The 17,123-nt window shown below is 39.2% G+C and overlaps 1 protein-coding gene across 1 annotated transcript in view; it reads left to right on the plus strand.

The window, feature by feature from the left end:
- The window catches only part of rngtt (RNA guanylyltransferase and 5'-phosphatase), a 92,556-nt gene that overhangs the window by 9,332 nt on the left and 66,101 nt on the right, over positions 1 to 17,123 (plus strand). Inside the window, exons 7-9 of the mRNA XM_056405429.1 lie at positions 1,763 to 1,872; positions 3,084 to 3,185; positions 16,683 to 16,818. Of these exons, the coding sequence (XP_056261404.1) occupies positions 1,763 to 1,872; positions 3,084 to 3,185; positions 16,683 to 16,818 (348 nt within the window). The remainder of the gene's footprint in view (positions 1 to 1,762; positions 1,873 to 3,083; positions 3,186 to 16,682; positions 16,819 to 17,123) is intronic.

The raw sequence follows: 17,123 nt of genomic DNA on the forward strand, positions 1-17,123 counted from the left end.
TCAACTGATGCTCTCCTTCAAATAATTTTGAGTAGTTACAAGAAGCTTAAATTAAAATGGCACTGCTAACATTTCCAGCAGGCACAGTAATGGAGGCAATGCAAAGATTAACGAAACAGAAGTGAAGCAAAACATAGATTTGTACAGATACTTATTTATCACTGTTATTAGGGAAAACCTGAATCAAGGCAAATCTAATAGCTGAAAATGTGATACAGCAGACAGGTCTAGAAGGAGGAAGCCAGAGGAGAGAGCAGCTCTTGCAGACTGCATTACTTCACTGTCATTAAGCAATACTGTCTCTTGGTTGAGTGGACTGCCTCACAGTCAGACTGGTTGGCGGCCAGTTGGCTGTTATGAGGAGAAATGTCGTAAAGTTGGATGAAACACTGTTGAATTTTGATGTGAGAAGTAGAAACGCTTCTCTGCTATTTTGGATAGTACATACTTGAATTTAACCATTTATTGGCTTCTGACGTTATGGTCTATGCATGTGGAGACGCATGTTAATACTGGGTCTGAACAGGGCCAAACAGTGCAGGAGGAGATGTCCAGGTTTTGAACCACAGGTTAGCTAGTTGACATGTATAAGCTAACGTTAGCACTTGTTCCATTGCATTTTAGAGCATTTTGAAACTGTGGCATTGGTACTTTGACTTAAGTAAAGGATCTGAGTTCTTCTTCCACCACTGCCCTTTTTAGTGGAGTTTCAGTCAGCACCATCAGACCTGTAGCAAATAGCAGCTAGGAAGCTCATTAGGGGAAAGTGTGGATTTTAGCAAAGACTGAAATGAACTTAGATTAATTAATCACTTGTCAGTGGTTAAACCATCTATGCTTTTTATGCTGCTTATCTGGGCCAAGGCCACATTAATTGGATTAATTATATCATTAGGAATTATTGTTATATGTTGTTTGGAATTTCTGAAAAAAATTAATTGAGTAAGATATAGTAATTAATAATTCTAAAGAATATCATCCTCACTGGCTTTTTATTATACTTAGGTCACTATATGATGGTGAAACAGTTGTTAAATTGCATTCTTTGTGGGTTTAAAACAACTTCAACACTTGAGAAACTCTACCAATGTTCAGACAGTCTTGTTCTCACCTGACTGAGCGAACGAGGTGAACTGGTGCGAATGGTTGCTGAGTTTAAGGCAGATGAATGAGGCTAAACTGTAGCACTACTGTATAATGCACATTACCCTCTCTAGATTAAAAGGTGGTGAAATAATTTATATGGTCATGATCATGCTCTTTCTCTTCTCACTGTAGCCATTTATACTTAATCGGCATAAATGGTCATATACCAGTTAGCAGAACTGAGCTGGGCTGAATGAGAAGGAAAAGGTCATGCCAAATGAGAAATAAGTGAGATTAGGAAATGAGTGCCACAGATGTTGCCAAGATTTCTATCAGAGTAGATGTGAGTGGATTTCTTCATAAACCATTAATGGGAACATGTGGATACAGTCCAGTTTCCTGGGAGTTGAAGCGGATGAGTAAGTTTTATAAGATCCATAAAATAATTAAAGTGAGTTTTTTTTTAAACAGTTTTAAACATGGAGAAGTCAAAAGGAAATATGGATTTATAATATTTCTACCTGTTGCCTCTGCACACAGGGATTCATAAAGCAAAGAAGCAGCTGTTTGGAAAGTGTCACCGGTACTCAAAATGTTTTTCTTGTATGTGTAGGCGGGGTATGATTTTTATAAATCCAAGTTCGAGCTTCTGTTTTCCTTGTTTTTTACCTCCCAGGGTGCAGTATTCCTTGAAGGCATCACAGTGAAAGGCGTCACACAGGTCACCACACAACCCAAACTAGGCGAGATCCAAAGAATGTGTCAGGAGATGGCCGAGTGGGACAGGTAACAGCCTCTGTTTGCCTTCCTCGTACGCCTCTGGGAAACTGTGCTGGTCTGTGCGTACATATGTGTTTATTGTGCTGTGTTGTGAGTGACTCTTTTGTCTCAAATGACCTATCTTTTCTTTTTTTGAAGATCTTGACACTTTCAGGCAGGCAGCAGAGTTGGGAATAGATTTTTCTTTTCTGGATAAATATGCCGCTACAGCTTTTGTAATGAAATTGCAGATAGTGGGCTTTACTGCTGTGTCTTGTAACAGCAGAATGAACAGTCCACGCTGCTATTTCTACTACCTGCTGTTGCCAATACCTGTGTGTGCTTTTATCTTCTAACATAAGATCCAAATGTACTTGTGAATGCAACATCTGAACAAAATGACTATTTTTCTCCACTTTGTGATACCTTTTACACTATGTCAATGCCCAACACATTCACACTACTCTAACTCCCACCATACAACAAACATATGGCTAAAGAGGTGTCAATAAAATATTGATTGGCAGCCGTGAGCTCCCACTCTTGACTTTGGCTTTCTCTGATTGGTTAGAAGGGTGAAGCTCACTTATAAGGTTTAGTAGAGAGAATCTTTGCACTGCTGCCAGGCTGTTGAATGAGTTTATGTCACAGAAGCCTTTGGCAGGACCTCTCCAATTTGAGATATGTTTTAGAACATATTTCAATTCAAACAAGATTTGAAATTATTATTATATATTAGTGATTATACCAAATTTAATCTTAATCCAACCAATAGTTGTTTGGATATCTCAGTCTGGACCAAAGTGATGGGCCGACTGACTCACAGCCATCCATAGACCAATATGCTAGCAGGGCACTGCATCGGTCAATAGCAGGCCTCCTGGCGTGAAGTGCAACAGCTGCATACATACATATTGCACATTGTATAATTGATGTGTTTACTGTGGCCACAATAACATGAACATTTCAATCTTTGTTGTGTTATATTGGAGTGTGGGTATTGAGACAGACCTCTGGGCTCTGATGGTCACTCCTAACAGACCTTAGAGATTTTGTAGCCGTGTGTAACCATGTGCTAACGTTTGTGTTTATGTCATGTCACTTCTAATTCATGCTGATAATGTGTGTATTGGTAAGGGCCAGGCCATGAAATGGATAAATACTTGAGGACATTCTTGTGGGGGTTAGTTATCAAATAACTAAATGTCATCTATTGTGTTTTTTCATTGTTGTTGCAGGTTTGGTTTCCCTGGTGCTCAGCCTGTGTCCATGGATAGACAAAATCTCCGTTTCTTGGAACAGAATCCCTACAAAGTCAGCTGGAAAGCGGATGGCACACGGTGGGTCTGTTGTTCACGGATTTTCTTCACAATAAATATCTCCTCGTTCACATGTGTCAGTACAGTTATCACCCTTTGTGTCTCTGACTGGACCGATGGGTTTCTCCTCCCATTCATTAGGCTGCTTTCTCTGAGTCAATACAGAGTGTTCCTGGGTCCATGGGAGTTGTCTATCAATGATGTATGCATCAGCGGTGTTAATTTACGTCCCTGGCTTATCGGTGAAGAAGGCGAGGAATGCTAACATGATTTCTGTTTATTGTTAGGCTTTAATAATCATATAGCTTATCAGCCTGAGTGGTGATCGTGTAGCCGTGAAGATGTGGACTGTGTAATTATAAATCGACTTCACTGTCGAAGCCACAGAGCAAACAGATTGGCTGTGTCCAGTGTAGAATAAGAAAAGCAATAAGGGGCTTTTTCTTTCCTGTCACATTTGGGGTGGGAATTTGTTGTTTTCTCTTATTTTATACCTCAGTTGCCAAAAGCCTGTGTTGAGGGGGGGTTTCGTGTGCCAGTAGTCTGCTGTCTCTCTCTCTGGTGCAAATGTGCAGTGTGCTGGTGAATATTTAATGACTGCAGACAATTTCAGAATTTTACATATCGGCGCTTTAATTTCCTTCAGGAGCGAGACAGCGCAGAGTACAGATCTGGCCTCTGACCAAGGTGCTGCTGATGTGTGTAATCGACTGCCATCATCTGCAAACGCTCTAAAGTGCAGTTGGAAAGTTTTGCTGTTAAATTTGAATAGAGAGTAATGCCGAGCTCCTCCTCTGCAAACTCAAGCTCTTGTCCTTCACCCCCTTTGCCCTGCAGCTGTACCTGAGCCTTGAAGAGCAGTCATACCTCATTTTTTTCAGTCATGAAGAGCAGAGAGAGGCACAGTATGCTACATATGAGTCATCCGTCAACTGCAGGATATTCACTGTGCTGAGAATATGATCTATTACTTTCTCCTCCCATTTAAAGAAAAAAAATGGTATAAAGCAAACCTGACTTTTTTTTTTTTTTTTTTAATGAAATTAAAAAAAACAACAACATAGAATTAGTTATTAGACCATGAAATCAAAACAAGATCAGCAAGTCCTGGAAAACAGTGCATGTGTGTGCAATAGAGCTGCAGTAATTGGTCAATTAATCACTTAGTGGAATACAACAGAAAATGAATTGGCATCTGTTTTGATTATTGAATAATTGTCTGTGAGTTATTTTTTTTTTAAGCCACAATGTCAGCCGTTCGCTGGGTCTCGCTTCTCAAATGAGGATTTGATGCTTTCCCTTGTTGCCTGTGACAGTAAACTGAATATCATTCAGGGTTTTGACAGTTAGTCAAGACAAAACCAGACACTTTGAGACGTCACCTTGGTCTATGGGAAATTATAATAAACATTTTTTTAACTATTTTGTGTCAGTTTATAGACAAAACATTAATTGATTAATCAAGATTAATGAGTGACTGATTTAATAATAATATAATCAGAGAAAAACGTTGCACAACCTTGAGAAAAAATCATCGCAAGATTTAAGTGAGCTACCAATTTTTAAATAAAGATCTGACATCATGAAAAAACTCAAATATAAATTGTTAAAATCTTTCTACAGATCCTTTTGTCTTATAATCTAAGAAACACATAAACTCCATTGAGTCTTTCCCTTGATTCACTAATCACCAGTTTTAATGCAGAAGAATTGTCCATGAAGAATCTGCTGATTTGTTTTGCAGTTTATCTTTCGATCCATATTTGAATGATATTTAAATCTAGGTGTCTGCCATATGTCCACATGTACAGTTGCAGTTGGTGCTTGTAGAGTTAGTTAGGCTGAGACTGGTTTGACATATTGTTTGGAGCTGAGGTGAATGGTAATGACTCCCTGTGTCTCTGAAGCTAATATGAGCTCTGTCACACAAGCAGTCCCACCCACCAGAACAATTTAGACATAAGTCTCACAAGAACATATTGTGCTCGAGTTTAATTGGAAGACCCTAATTTATTTAACCGTAATTCAATCAGTGCCGGTCGTGTGTATGTGTTTGTGTGGGTCAATGTGTGTTGCATTAGAGAAGCGAGTGTTTTGTGATTTCATACTCCCTCCTTCTAGGACCCTTTTTTTTTTTTTTTTTTTTCAAACTAAAAGCTGCAGACAGGTTTGAATTAAACATCACTGTGTTTGTTATGATCATACATTATGTTAGTGCTGCCCAACAGCAGAGGCATCATGTAAAAGAAGAACCTTGGTGTTATGCTGTTGGTAAAACTTCACCAAATCATATAAACAACAATGAGGTAGAACAGTATAGAAAGTGTGGTTACATCAACGGCATTGTTTTGCACTTTGCATCAATATATTCTGAACCTGTGAGACCATACTGTGGCCAGTCTTATCTTAAAGAATATATTTCCTAACACCTTATAGAGTATTCTCAAGTTGTTGGAGTGTGTTGACACTCCACTACAGAGGGTTGGAGCCGCTGTTCATTTCCTCCTGTGTGTAAACAACCTCAGAACCTGAGCCTCGGCGTATTTACATAGCAAAAGGTTTGATTCTGTAGACAGTAAACTGTGATGATTTCCTTTGTGTGTCTCTTGTCAATACGGTATCCGTCTCCTGTTTCTACTTCAAGTCGACAGCAGTATTGTTGCTGTGTCCTTGCTACATGCAGGTAATAAGACCGTCCTCTCATTTGGGGAAAGCTTTCATTTTATATGCACAGTGAAGTGAAGGGTCTGTATTCTGTCTGTGAGGGACAGTTTGTCCTGATGCTGCTGGCCTGATATTATTTCTACTATTTACTATTACTATTGTACAATGCTGAGAAATGGATCACAGGTTCTTTAAAAGCGTGCTACCTTTTTTAATTTATCCAGCAAATAGCCATGTCTCGTACAAGTTTGGCTTTTGTGTGAAAATGAAATTGCATAAAAGAATTGATGATGAGACATTTTGGTGAAAAATAAACAAAAAAACAACAAAAAAAAAAAGAAATTGTGATTTAAAAATTCATGAAATATGAAACATTAAATCTCAGTTCAATGGGCAACAAAAACTGCTGTTAAAGGTAATATAGAGGGATGTTGACTGTTCTGGAGTCAGTTGTCAATAGATTGAAGTAAACACCATAAATGTAAATAAAAAAAAAAATAAAAAAAAATTAGTCTTGATTGATTCTACTTTTAACCATCATTTCTTGTGCTCCGTTAATCCTTAAATATCTGCAATGATGAAAAAGTATGAATCCTGAACAATGAGCTCTAATATGTGGATGACTTGCAACACATCAGGCAGGATTACTGAGTTTTGAGCGTGTGTGTATTTTGAGTGAGATTTCGTGATTGCAGTGGCGCGGTGTGATCTCACTTTGTCATTCTCCCCATGCATTGCAGAGAATTTCCTATTAAATGTCCTACTTTCTACCCAGGGGCACCTGAAGACCTGAGATGGATTTTTAATTGGAAATTTGTCTCTTCAAGGTGATCTGGAAAGATTTTTCTGTTTGCATATTGCCAGAAGTTCTCACTTGTGATGTATTAGAAATCCCTCCAGCTTTCCTTTTGTTATTCTGGTGAAGATAATGAAGTTTCCCATTGTAATGCAACTCCTTTTTTAATTTTAGAATAAGTAATTCCCTTTTTTATTTTATACAAAAGAATTGTTTTAAACAGGGAAAGGTTAAGTGAGCAGAAGTGTTCATCTAATGTCTCATATGAATGCTTCCTGCAGCCTCTTCTTATGACCACGGGCCAATGCAACACAGTTCTGCCAGTTAAACTACTTTGCTCAGTTGCACAATAACAGGTAAGATGGTGACAAAGTACCGAAGCAACTTCACTTACCTAAAACTATTATGCAGCCATCCCTGACACAGAGACCAGTCATACAGAGAAAAACTGCCAAGAAGGTGGCTTCTAATGGGCTTTGGAAAGGACAACAAAATCAGTGGATTTGCCAAAGGGGAAATACAGGCTGAGTTGAGTTTTTACTCATCTTGTTGTGGAGCTTTCTGTCAGGATTAGATTGGTTTGTGCTCCAGAGAGGAGGAAGGAGAGGAGCCAATTATGTCCTTGGGAATTTAAACAAACTACTCAGCTTGGACTTTATTATGGAAATTGGACTCGATAAAGTCTTTTGGCTTTGTTAATTTTCTCCCCCTCTAAACGAACTAACACTGCAGTCACCCATTTAAAATGAGAAATCGATAATCCTTTGTTTTTTCTTTGATGTGCCACCTTAGATCTTTTGAGCGAGAGTTTATCATAGCTGTTTTCTGTTTATTGGTTACTTGTCTTTTACACATTCTGTTGGTTATTTAGTTGATTCATGAGTTGCGTAACCCACCTTATTGGCCGTCTTGTACACCAGACTCCACCGTCACCACCACCATATTCAGGTTGACGTTGTTACTGAAGCTCTGGGCTGCTCATTGTGACTTTGTGTATCAGTGCCTCCGAAACAGGGAAACAGCATGGTTTAACAGCAGATTTGGTTATGGCTAGTTTGGTATCATGCTTTTGCCTTGCTAAGTGATTTCACAGATTAATACATGTCACGTTCACTACAACTGCAGTTCTCACTCAAGTTTTCTGCTCTTTGGCCACAGGAGGCAGTAATACCCCATCATGTCTTGATGCACCGAAATAAGCAAAACTGACACCGCACTCAAAAACACACCTAGACAAGCCATCATGTTTTAAAAGAAGTGTTTTCAAATGGTGTGTTTGGGTTTTACCAAAAAAAAAAAAAAAGAAAGAAGGATTAATTGGTTGGTTTGGCGAGTTCACCTCTGATAAACAGCAGCACTTCCCTAAGCTTTTCTATATGAAGCATTCAGAACACAAGTCTACAGGGGTGCACGGCCTAAACCGTAATGTCGATAGAATGGCAAGAACAGGAAATGGCTGTGTCCACTCTTTATTCCAAAGTGTTTGTCCCAATGTTACCCTTGTAGTCGCACCGTATATACGGTCTGAATTGGCGTCTTATATTGTGTTACATATTAGTAGCAGTTTGTTGACAAGCAACACAAGATGCAAACAGTTTATAACGCCTATAACTCATAATTGTATGAGTGTTAATATGAGATTTTATTTTGATGTCGGTGCCAGTGCTTGTGCATTTGCATTCATTCTGCCGACAGTTTCTCTGTTTTCTTTTTGGTAAGTTGGAAATATCGACACTGACAGAAAGTCGCAATATCCTCAACGTGGAATTCCAAGTCGGAGGTTGATGTAAACAGTTTTTGCCGTTAGTCTGCTCGTGATTACAGCTGAAACTGGGCGAATCTGTAGGGGGTCTTTGTTAGTAGGAATGGGATATTTTTTTCTCTGCTGCAGTGATTCGTGATTTGATTTAGCAAAGATCTTTGTGGTTTTATACAAAAAAAAAAAGCTTTTCGAAAAGCTTTTCAAAATACTATCAAATATAGTAGGAAATTATTCTGTATATGAACAAGTGTATAAATGCCCGTACAGAAATGGACTTTCAGGCAAGACAGTTTACCCTCAAGTGTGTCTCTCATGTGCTCCCTTGTTGCTTCTTCTTCTTCTTCAAAAAAAAAGACATCAAACATCAGATATCGTTTGTGCTCCACAACATTGTAAGATGGATGTTTTGTTTTGACTGCCATCTAAAATGAGAAATCAACCTGAGAATAAGAGACTCAGCCCTGCCCGTCGACGCACCACTAATGATGTGCAAAGCTTGTGGATCTGATCTAAGGCCTCCCCCTGGAGCTCAGCTGCTGTCAGTCATGCTGCGGGACTAGACTGGCAAAGCCGACACAATGGCCGTCTGTGCCTCATTAGGGCTAAAGTGCTCGGGGGACAGAGCTCGGGGATAAGGGTAAAACCTGATTCTCACAGCACCCATCAGAGGACAGTAGTGGAAAGGAGAGAGCAGGCGGGGAGGGGCGTGTGAATAAAGGAGCACATCATATTGAATATTTTCCTTTTGGCCATAAAAAGAAAATTCAGTGTCTGCTGTTACCATAACTTCAGAGGGAGGGAGACATGAAGGTGATACTGCAGTGAAGAGTAGGACAAGTGGGAGTTACCCTGTACTAATGGTCTCCTTCTGCTTTCTTCTGAACATACTTGACAGCGTTAGCCATGGCTAACTGGCCAATTAGACAGCAGAGGAACCACTTCAGCTTTGCACAGACCTGTTGTGTCCTTACTGGTTGACAGATCTGCTCTGTTGTGACACTTAGCCTATCTGTCTGATCTTCTCACACACTCTTCCTCCTCTGAGATAAAAGATATCATCCTTTTGCACAAGAGGATCTTCCTGTCTGTGGGAATCATCATTTGCTTTAACATTTTCAGGCATTTCCTGTTCCATTTCTTATTCAGTACAGTTCTTACTTGCCTGTATGTCTTTTTAATGCTTTCATTGTGTGTCCACTCCCACCCCGAAAATGTAAGTGCAGCTATATCTGGCCCACTCATCATTCTTTCCTTCTCCTCCTCCCACATTTTTGTTTTTCCCTGCAGTTTCCACAAGACTTTAAGATGACCCTGATTCATATCTTAAGGCTAGTGTTTTCTTGCTCTCTCCTGTCATGACTGGAGGGGGGGGGGGTCAAGCTCATCGCTCTGAGCTCTCTACCGATGTCTGTTAACTGAAGAGCGTGATGAGGGGTATGATTACCACTTCTCTTGGCAGGCATGCTTGAGAAGCATTTGACTTAATGGAAACAATTAGGTTATATGTCTAGCTTCTCATAAAAGCCCTCTTTGAAATGAGCACCAACTAACAGTAAAGGGAGCGTCATCTACCTACGCATTTATCCCCTTGGGTACAAAAAGCAGAGCATTTATTGGAGACAGGAGCTGTTTTTTTTTGTTTTTTTTTTGTGATACGGATGGTTTGCCCACCCAGCTTCACCTGGTATTACAATGACACCTAGATATTTGCTTATATTTTGAAAAATTGTGTTGCCAGGCTAGCTACTGAAAGTAGTAATTCCCTCAGAACTGGATAGTAATTTTACACCATACTGTTTCCTAAAAATGATAGACATAGTAAAAAAGAAATGCACACAGTTTTGTGCTTGGCTTCTTGTTGCAATGTCAAGAAAAAATGATAAGGGGAATATTTTTTTTGTTGGGTTTTGTGCCTTTTTTTTGGTTTGTAATTGTGCACAGTATTTGAGGCGATATGAAATTATCGTTCCATGTAAGAACCCAATTTGTAGCTTGATAATGAAATTACACTATTTCCAAATATTTTTATTGATTCCCAACCATGATTTCTGTTAACCTGTTGTTGCGTCCTTCAGCTCACCCTGCTGTAGCTTCATAGCAGCACGTTTCGTTTTTGGCCTAGTGAAATTAAATCGTCATTGTTAATCTGTACCATCGTTGAAAGCATTAATTGACTATTAGTACAACTATTTGATAAATACCAAACATTCTCTGGTCCCAGTTTCCCCAGTGTGAGGATTTTCCACTTTTATTTCACAGTTTCATATAATTAGAAATTGAATATATTTGGGTTTTGGACCATTAGATGAAACAAAATAACCAATTTTAAGGCATCAGTTTCTGGGATATTATGACGGGCATATTTCAGTATTGTTTGACATTTTGTAGACCAAGTGGTTTATTGATTAATTCAGAAATATTCAGTGGATTCATCGATAATGAAAACAATCAGTTGCAGCCCTATATTTAACCCAAGAAAACGATTTACTATTTAGTACAATCCTCGTAAAAGGCACATCTCTGCTCTCAATGCAGACTTTTGTCAGCTGGTGTTGTATTATGCCCACGTACTTATTCTTGGAAGCTTGTCAAGATTCCCACTTTGAACCAGCTGGTATTGATGGCATATTTATTACATCTAATCCCTCTGTGATAGTGGTGGAGAGACACAGCAGGTATGAGAATTGCATAGCTTTGTCAGTGAGGAAGTCATTAATCTCAAATCCATCTCTGTCTTCAGACTTTGTTTTCCCAAAAGGTGTACATCCTCTCAGTCGGTGTTATATCTGCATTTGGTCACCATCACAGCTTCCTGCCCAGTTTGATAGCATACATTCTCTAATACAGTTCAGAAAGTATTCAAACCCCTTTACTTTTTTCACATTGTATTAGTTATGTTGCGGCCTTATGCCAGAATCATATTCATTAATTTTTAACCTCATCAATCCACACTCAATACCTCATAATGCCAAAGCGAATCACATTGACATAAGTGTTCAGACCTTCTGCTATGATACTTGAATTTTAGCTCAGGTGCCTCCCATTTCTGTTGATCATCTTTGAGATGTTTCGACACCTTGACTGGAGTCCATCTGTGGTAAATTGAGTTGATTGGACATGATTTGGAAAGGCACACATCTGTCTATATAAGGTCTCCCAGTTGACAATGCATATCAAACCAAAAACCAAGCCATGAGATGGAAGGAACCGACTGCAGGGGGAAGGCTGCAAAAAATATTTCTGCTGCATTGAAGGTTCCCACTCAAGAGCACAGTGGCCTCCGTAATTCTTAAATGGAAGTAGTTACTAACAACCCGGACTCTTCCTAGAACTGGCTGCCTGGCCAAACAGAGCTATCATGGTCAGGGTTGAGGGAAAGCTAAACAGAGCAAACTATAGAGATATCCTGAATGAAAACCTGGTCCAGAGCGCTCAGGAACTCAAACTGGGCAAAAGGATCACCTTTCAACAAGACAATCACCCTAAGCACGCAGTCAAGACAACACAGGAGTTGATTAGGGACAACAACAGCCCAGCCACTTTGAACCCAACTGAACATCTCTGGAGAGACCTGAAAATGGCTGTCGACAGACAATCCCCATCCAACCTGACAGAGCTTGAGAGGATGTGTAGAGAAGGATGGCAGAAAATCCTCAAATCCAGGTGTGCAGAGCTTGTCACATCACACGCAAGAAGAGTCAAGGCTGTAATCAGTGCCAAAGGTGCTTCAACTAAACACCAAGTAAAGGGTCTGAATACTTATGTCAATGTGACATTTCAGTTTTATAGTATCGAGTGTAGACTCATGAGGGGAAGAATGAAATGATTTTAGCGTAAGGCTGCAACATAACAAAATGTGACAAAACGGGAGGGGTCTGAATACTCTCAATACATTGTAGGTTAAAGGTAAAAGATAATTAGCCTCAGTTGTCAGTTACATTGATTTGGATACTTAACCTTTCAAAATATAGCAGGACTGCAGATGCTCATTAGAACATGAGTTCATCCTGCTTTATACACCACTTGGTATTTTGTGTTAAAGAGCAGCAGGCTGCCTGCAAAGTGTAATTGGGCTCATAAAAGGTGTGTAATGAAGCCACCAGATTGTTGAATACAGACATTTGTCAAAAGACTTTATATATTTATTTTTTTTAGTTTACAGCCCATTCAGGTTCACTATAATCCAACTCCTCCTCAACAGCAGCATGCCTCAGAGGACTTTACAAAGATAAGCCTCCTCCAGTCCTAACTACTCAACCAGAAAACATTATGCAATATAATTAGTGCTGAAACAATTAGTCTTGTTATCAGGTCAGTTAAGTCATTTTCAAGCAAATGGAAGAAATTTGCTGCTTTTCTAAACCAAATATCTCAACAAAAAAAACAAAACATATTTCTTGAGCTTGGGACATTTTTGCTTACTTTCTGACATCTTGTGAACTAAACAATTGATTGGTTAATTGAAAAAAAACAATACCCAGTTTAATTGATAACGGAAATAAACCTTGGTTGCTGACATCTTGGGCAAGTTGCTCTTCAGGTTTCCCTCCATTTAGTTTTTAGTACTTTTATGTGGCAGGGAACAGCTGTGCTTCCATTTCCTGAAGGGGAATTGAAACGAGCGTGATAGGTCACAATGTTCTTGCTCCAGGTTGTAGTTCTCATGCATCGGTGGACATGATGGTGAGACGCTCCCCGACCTCCTAGTCTTGAATTGCAATGGGCCGTGCCAGGATGTTATTTGGAGCCTTGGTTCGCGAAGAATGGCAGCTCGTCAAACCTGAAGAGTCTGTGACTGATGGGTTAATTACAGTTCTGGGGTTATGTAGCGTATGCTGACAGTCATTGTTTCCAATTGCATTTATATGAAAATTACCATTGCATTTTGAAAATCCATATAATTTTCAGAGTAACAGAAATGCATGCAACCCAGTAAATGATAGTGTTAATAAAGCAGTTGGATAAAAATATTTCACCAGCGAGTGCCTGCTGCTGCTGCTGCTGCTGCTGCTGCTGCTGCTGCTGCTGCTGCTGTTGTTACACTTGAAGCCTATTTTGGAGGATAACACAAAGGCGACAATGGTGCCTGTGTTTTTGGGTGTGGCTCATCTTTTCCGTTTTGACCAGCAGAAGGGAGGATCAAGGATCATGTCTGTTCACGGTCGCTCATTTCAAACCGCCTGCCAACTCAGTGATCAGCCGACTCCGTTGATCAAACAATAAACATTTGAGGTGAACACTGTGCTCACACTCGTGCCTCTCTGGATATTATTCAGGGCTATTACATTTTGTCACCAAGCCTGTATAATTTGCTGTAATTTGATGACAGTGATTTTTCAAGTTCCATTTTATCCCCAATGGGCGGTAAAATGGAACAATTGGAAATTGTCTGGCCCTTTATGTAATAGTGACTTTTCTTCATGTGAAAACTGATAAACAAAGTGACCTAATTCAAATGACTCATCTAACATAGTTTAATTTAGCAGCAATCAAACTGAAACATCCCATTACATATTAGACTAATCTTTCTAAATTGAGCAGCTCATGCAAAGAGGGATGATTGCTTCAAATTGTAATTGGGTTTCAAATGATTTGACTATTGTCCAGATGGGGTGTTTGTATTATAACAGATAAACTCATATGGAAAGAGAACTGTTAACAGATTAGAGGAGATTATACCAAAAAGTAGATCCGAGTTCACACTTGAAATGTGCACTCATGTTATTGAAAGATATTCCCCCTCCACTGTAGTGTTTCTCAGAGCGCAGAGGGAATAAGCTCCAATAAAAGTCTCAAAAGTAAAGTGCTTCATGCTCCAGCAACCTGACACACCTGCGAGCGCAATGTAGAGGATGAGCGGAGTCAAATTAATACCAACCAGATGCTGATATCATGACCTGAGCTGGTAAACTGGCCTATTTTGACAGATATTTTAACAGTCTAACGATCACTGCCGTCAAGTTCTTGAATATCTTAGTCGAGTGCGCTTGTGGATGAAAAAGTAATTTTCCAGCATTGAACTGTCTTTGGAGTTTCTCTTTTGGTTCTACTTAATCTTACTTTTACTAAAGCCATAACAGGGAAATATACAAGATACGATAATCCAATAATGGCAACAAGGAGTGACTTCAAGAATGACCATACACAAAACATTTAAACAGATGAATGCAACTGAATACTACAACTGAAACTGCAGCCATAAATTCAACCTTTTACAAAGTTCAGTTCATGTTCAGTTTTTTTTGGTGATATTTTCAGAAACTTGTATCTTTCAATTACATTGTGTCCCCCCTAGTTACATACATCGTCAAAAACTGTAGCAGAACAGTTGCGTTGGATGGTTTTAGACTGTACATCAGTACCTTATACATGGACCACTGAGTGTATATTGTACAACTACTGCATTGTGCTGCATTAGTTTGAAAGTTTGCAAAATGGTGGCTACAGAATGTCCAGTTTCACTTCATTATTTCATTGTTGTATTCCTGCAGAGGTTGACTTTGTTGGAGACTGTGGAGGTGATTTTTTTTTCTTTAATGTTTGCTTCTAACACTTAATCTCACCTGCAGAGGCCGGCCATGGATTAGTCGAGCTTCATGCTCATGCAAACAAATCACCCAACCACTGGTGATGTATGCAATTTGAAGATAGAGTAATCTCCTACAAGGAAAGGGTTTTTTTGGGTTGATGCAAGGCAGCTATGGAATGTTATAGAATAGAGAAGAAAATTTGCTAACAATTCAGTGTGAGGAATATTTCATACACATAGCTGTACATATTTCAGGTAGCGTTTGTGAACCAAGAAACTCCTCTTTTGTTTCAAAAATCCTGTAAATAAGGTAAAAATTGCCAGTCGTGATGTGTATATTTTGTCAGTCACTCTCTGATCATTGGTGCTATGAAGCACTGCTTGATAAAAGGAAAAGTGGTTCCTTTGGTAATACGTTGTAATTAGCAGGTATCTTTCTTCTTTCTGAGACATGATAAAAAGCTCCTACGCATTCACCTTTTTGTCTTACTTGAATTGAGCACAACCAATTTGCACATTAGAGATATATACACAGAGGCTTTGTTGTTTTGTTGTGCTGAGTGGAGCCCAGATCTCAAGTAGTGTTTCTCTTCGCTTACAGCAGTTCGGCTTTAAAGTATGATTAACATATTAAATCCTCCAAATAAACAAATTAAAAATGATAGGCAGGATTGTTAATGTGGAAGAATGAACCTTAAGCAGAGCAAAGCTTAATATATTAATAAATTGTACTAACAGTTGATTATAACAACAAAGCATAGCAACCAAGCTGTGACTGAAAGGGAGAAAAAAAATCAGTATATTGAATTGAAAGTTTTTTTTTATTTTTTTTTTTATTTTATATTCCATACACGATTTTATACAGTTCAGCTAACTTACTGTAGTGGGAGACCAGCTGAATGCATGAGACTACTGTCGAGTCGCCTCGCTATCTTGCTTCCACTTGTAATGTTGAAGAAAGCAGTCATCAGTAAAGAAGCGCATATAAAGGAGCAGCTGTGGCTCAGGGGGTGGAGCGCGTTGTCCACTAATTGGAAGGTCGGCGGTTTGATTCCTGGCTCCTCTAGTCCACATTTAAAAGTCTCCTTCAGCAAGATTCTGAACCCCAAATTTGCCTCTGGTGTATCATTGGTGTGTGAACGTGTGTGTGTGTGTGTGTGTGTGTCTGTGTGTTTGAAAAGTGCTATGGATCGGAAAAATCACTGCATGAATTTATCATTGAATATGATCAATGCAAACATTTTCCTATGTAAAACAACCAAAAAAGAAGCAAAGTTGAGACTTGTAGCCTTGTAACCTCGCTCTAAAATATGACATTACACCCTTAATGAATATTCATCCAAACTTTTAGTTGATCAGAGTTTGAAAACATGTTTTCTCAATAAGCTCCTTAGTATGAGTGATGGGATCCGACATGAACAGACCATTTTCTGCCAATTTCTGTATTAAAGTTCTACTGCGCTAAAGTTCACAGAATATTCTTTTAAATCCTTTTATTTATTTTTTTTAAAATCTGTCACTCAGCAAAAGACGTTGCCTGCTCCGTTCATACTGTCTGGCTGGAGAAATATAAGATAATGAAAAGGGACTAGAGCTCAATGCCGCATCATCTTCACTAATGAATTCCTACTTGAATATAAATGTGAATGACTCACAAAACAACATCAAACCCACAGATAGCATTTTAATAACAGCGACCAGCACAAATGCAACTTGCTGCCTTGTAAGTACAACTACATAATGCTTCATCCTTCTTTCCTCCTGCAGGTACATGATGTTGATCAACGGAAAAAATGAAGTGTTCATGATCGACAGAGACAACACGATCTTCCACATAGCAAACCTAGAGTTTCCTTTCCGGAAGGATCCACGTGTCCACTTATCAAATACTCTACTGGATGGGGTGAGTTACTGTTCTTCCTATTACTTTATTTTGAAAATGTGCCATGCAGGACTTTTCTTGAAACTTGGCTGAAAATCTTAAAAGTTGACCTGGTCCTCTCTTTACTGGAATTGCATGTTGCCTCCATCTCCAGCCTTGTAACATTCCTGTCCTGCCCCCGCTGCTCACTCTTGCAGATAATTGACATCAGTTGCAAAAACCTTAGGTGAAAGAGGAGCATGTTTCAGTCTGACGGTAGAGAATGTCAGAGACGGCTGACGGGAAAATGATCATCCACGTCCTGGAGAAATGACTAATGAAATGTT

Source organism: Seriola aureovittata, chromosome 19 (genome assembly GCF_021018895.1).
Source record: "Seriola aureovittata isolate HTS-2021-v1 ecotype China chromosome 19, ASM2101889v1, whole genome shotgun sequence".
Lineage (NCBI taxonomy): Eukaryota > Metazoa > Chordata > Actinopteri > Carangiformes > Carangidae > Seriola > Seriola aureovittata.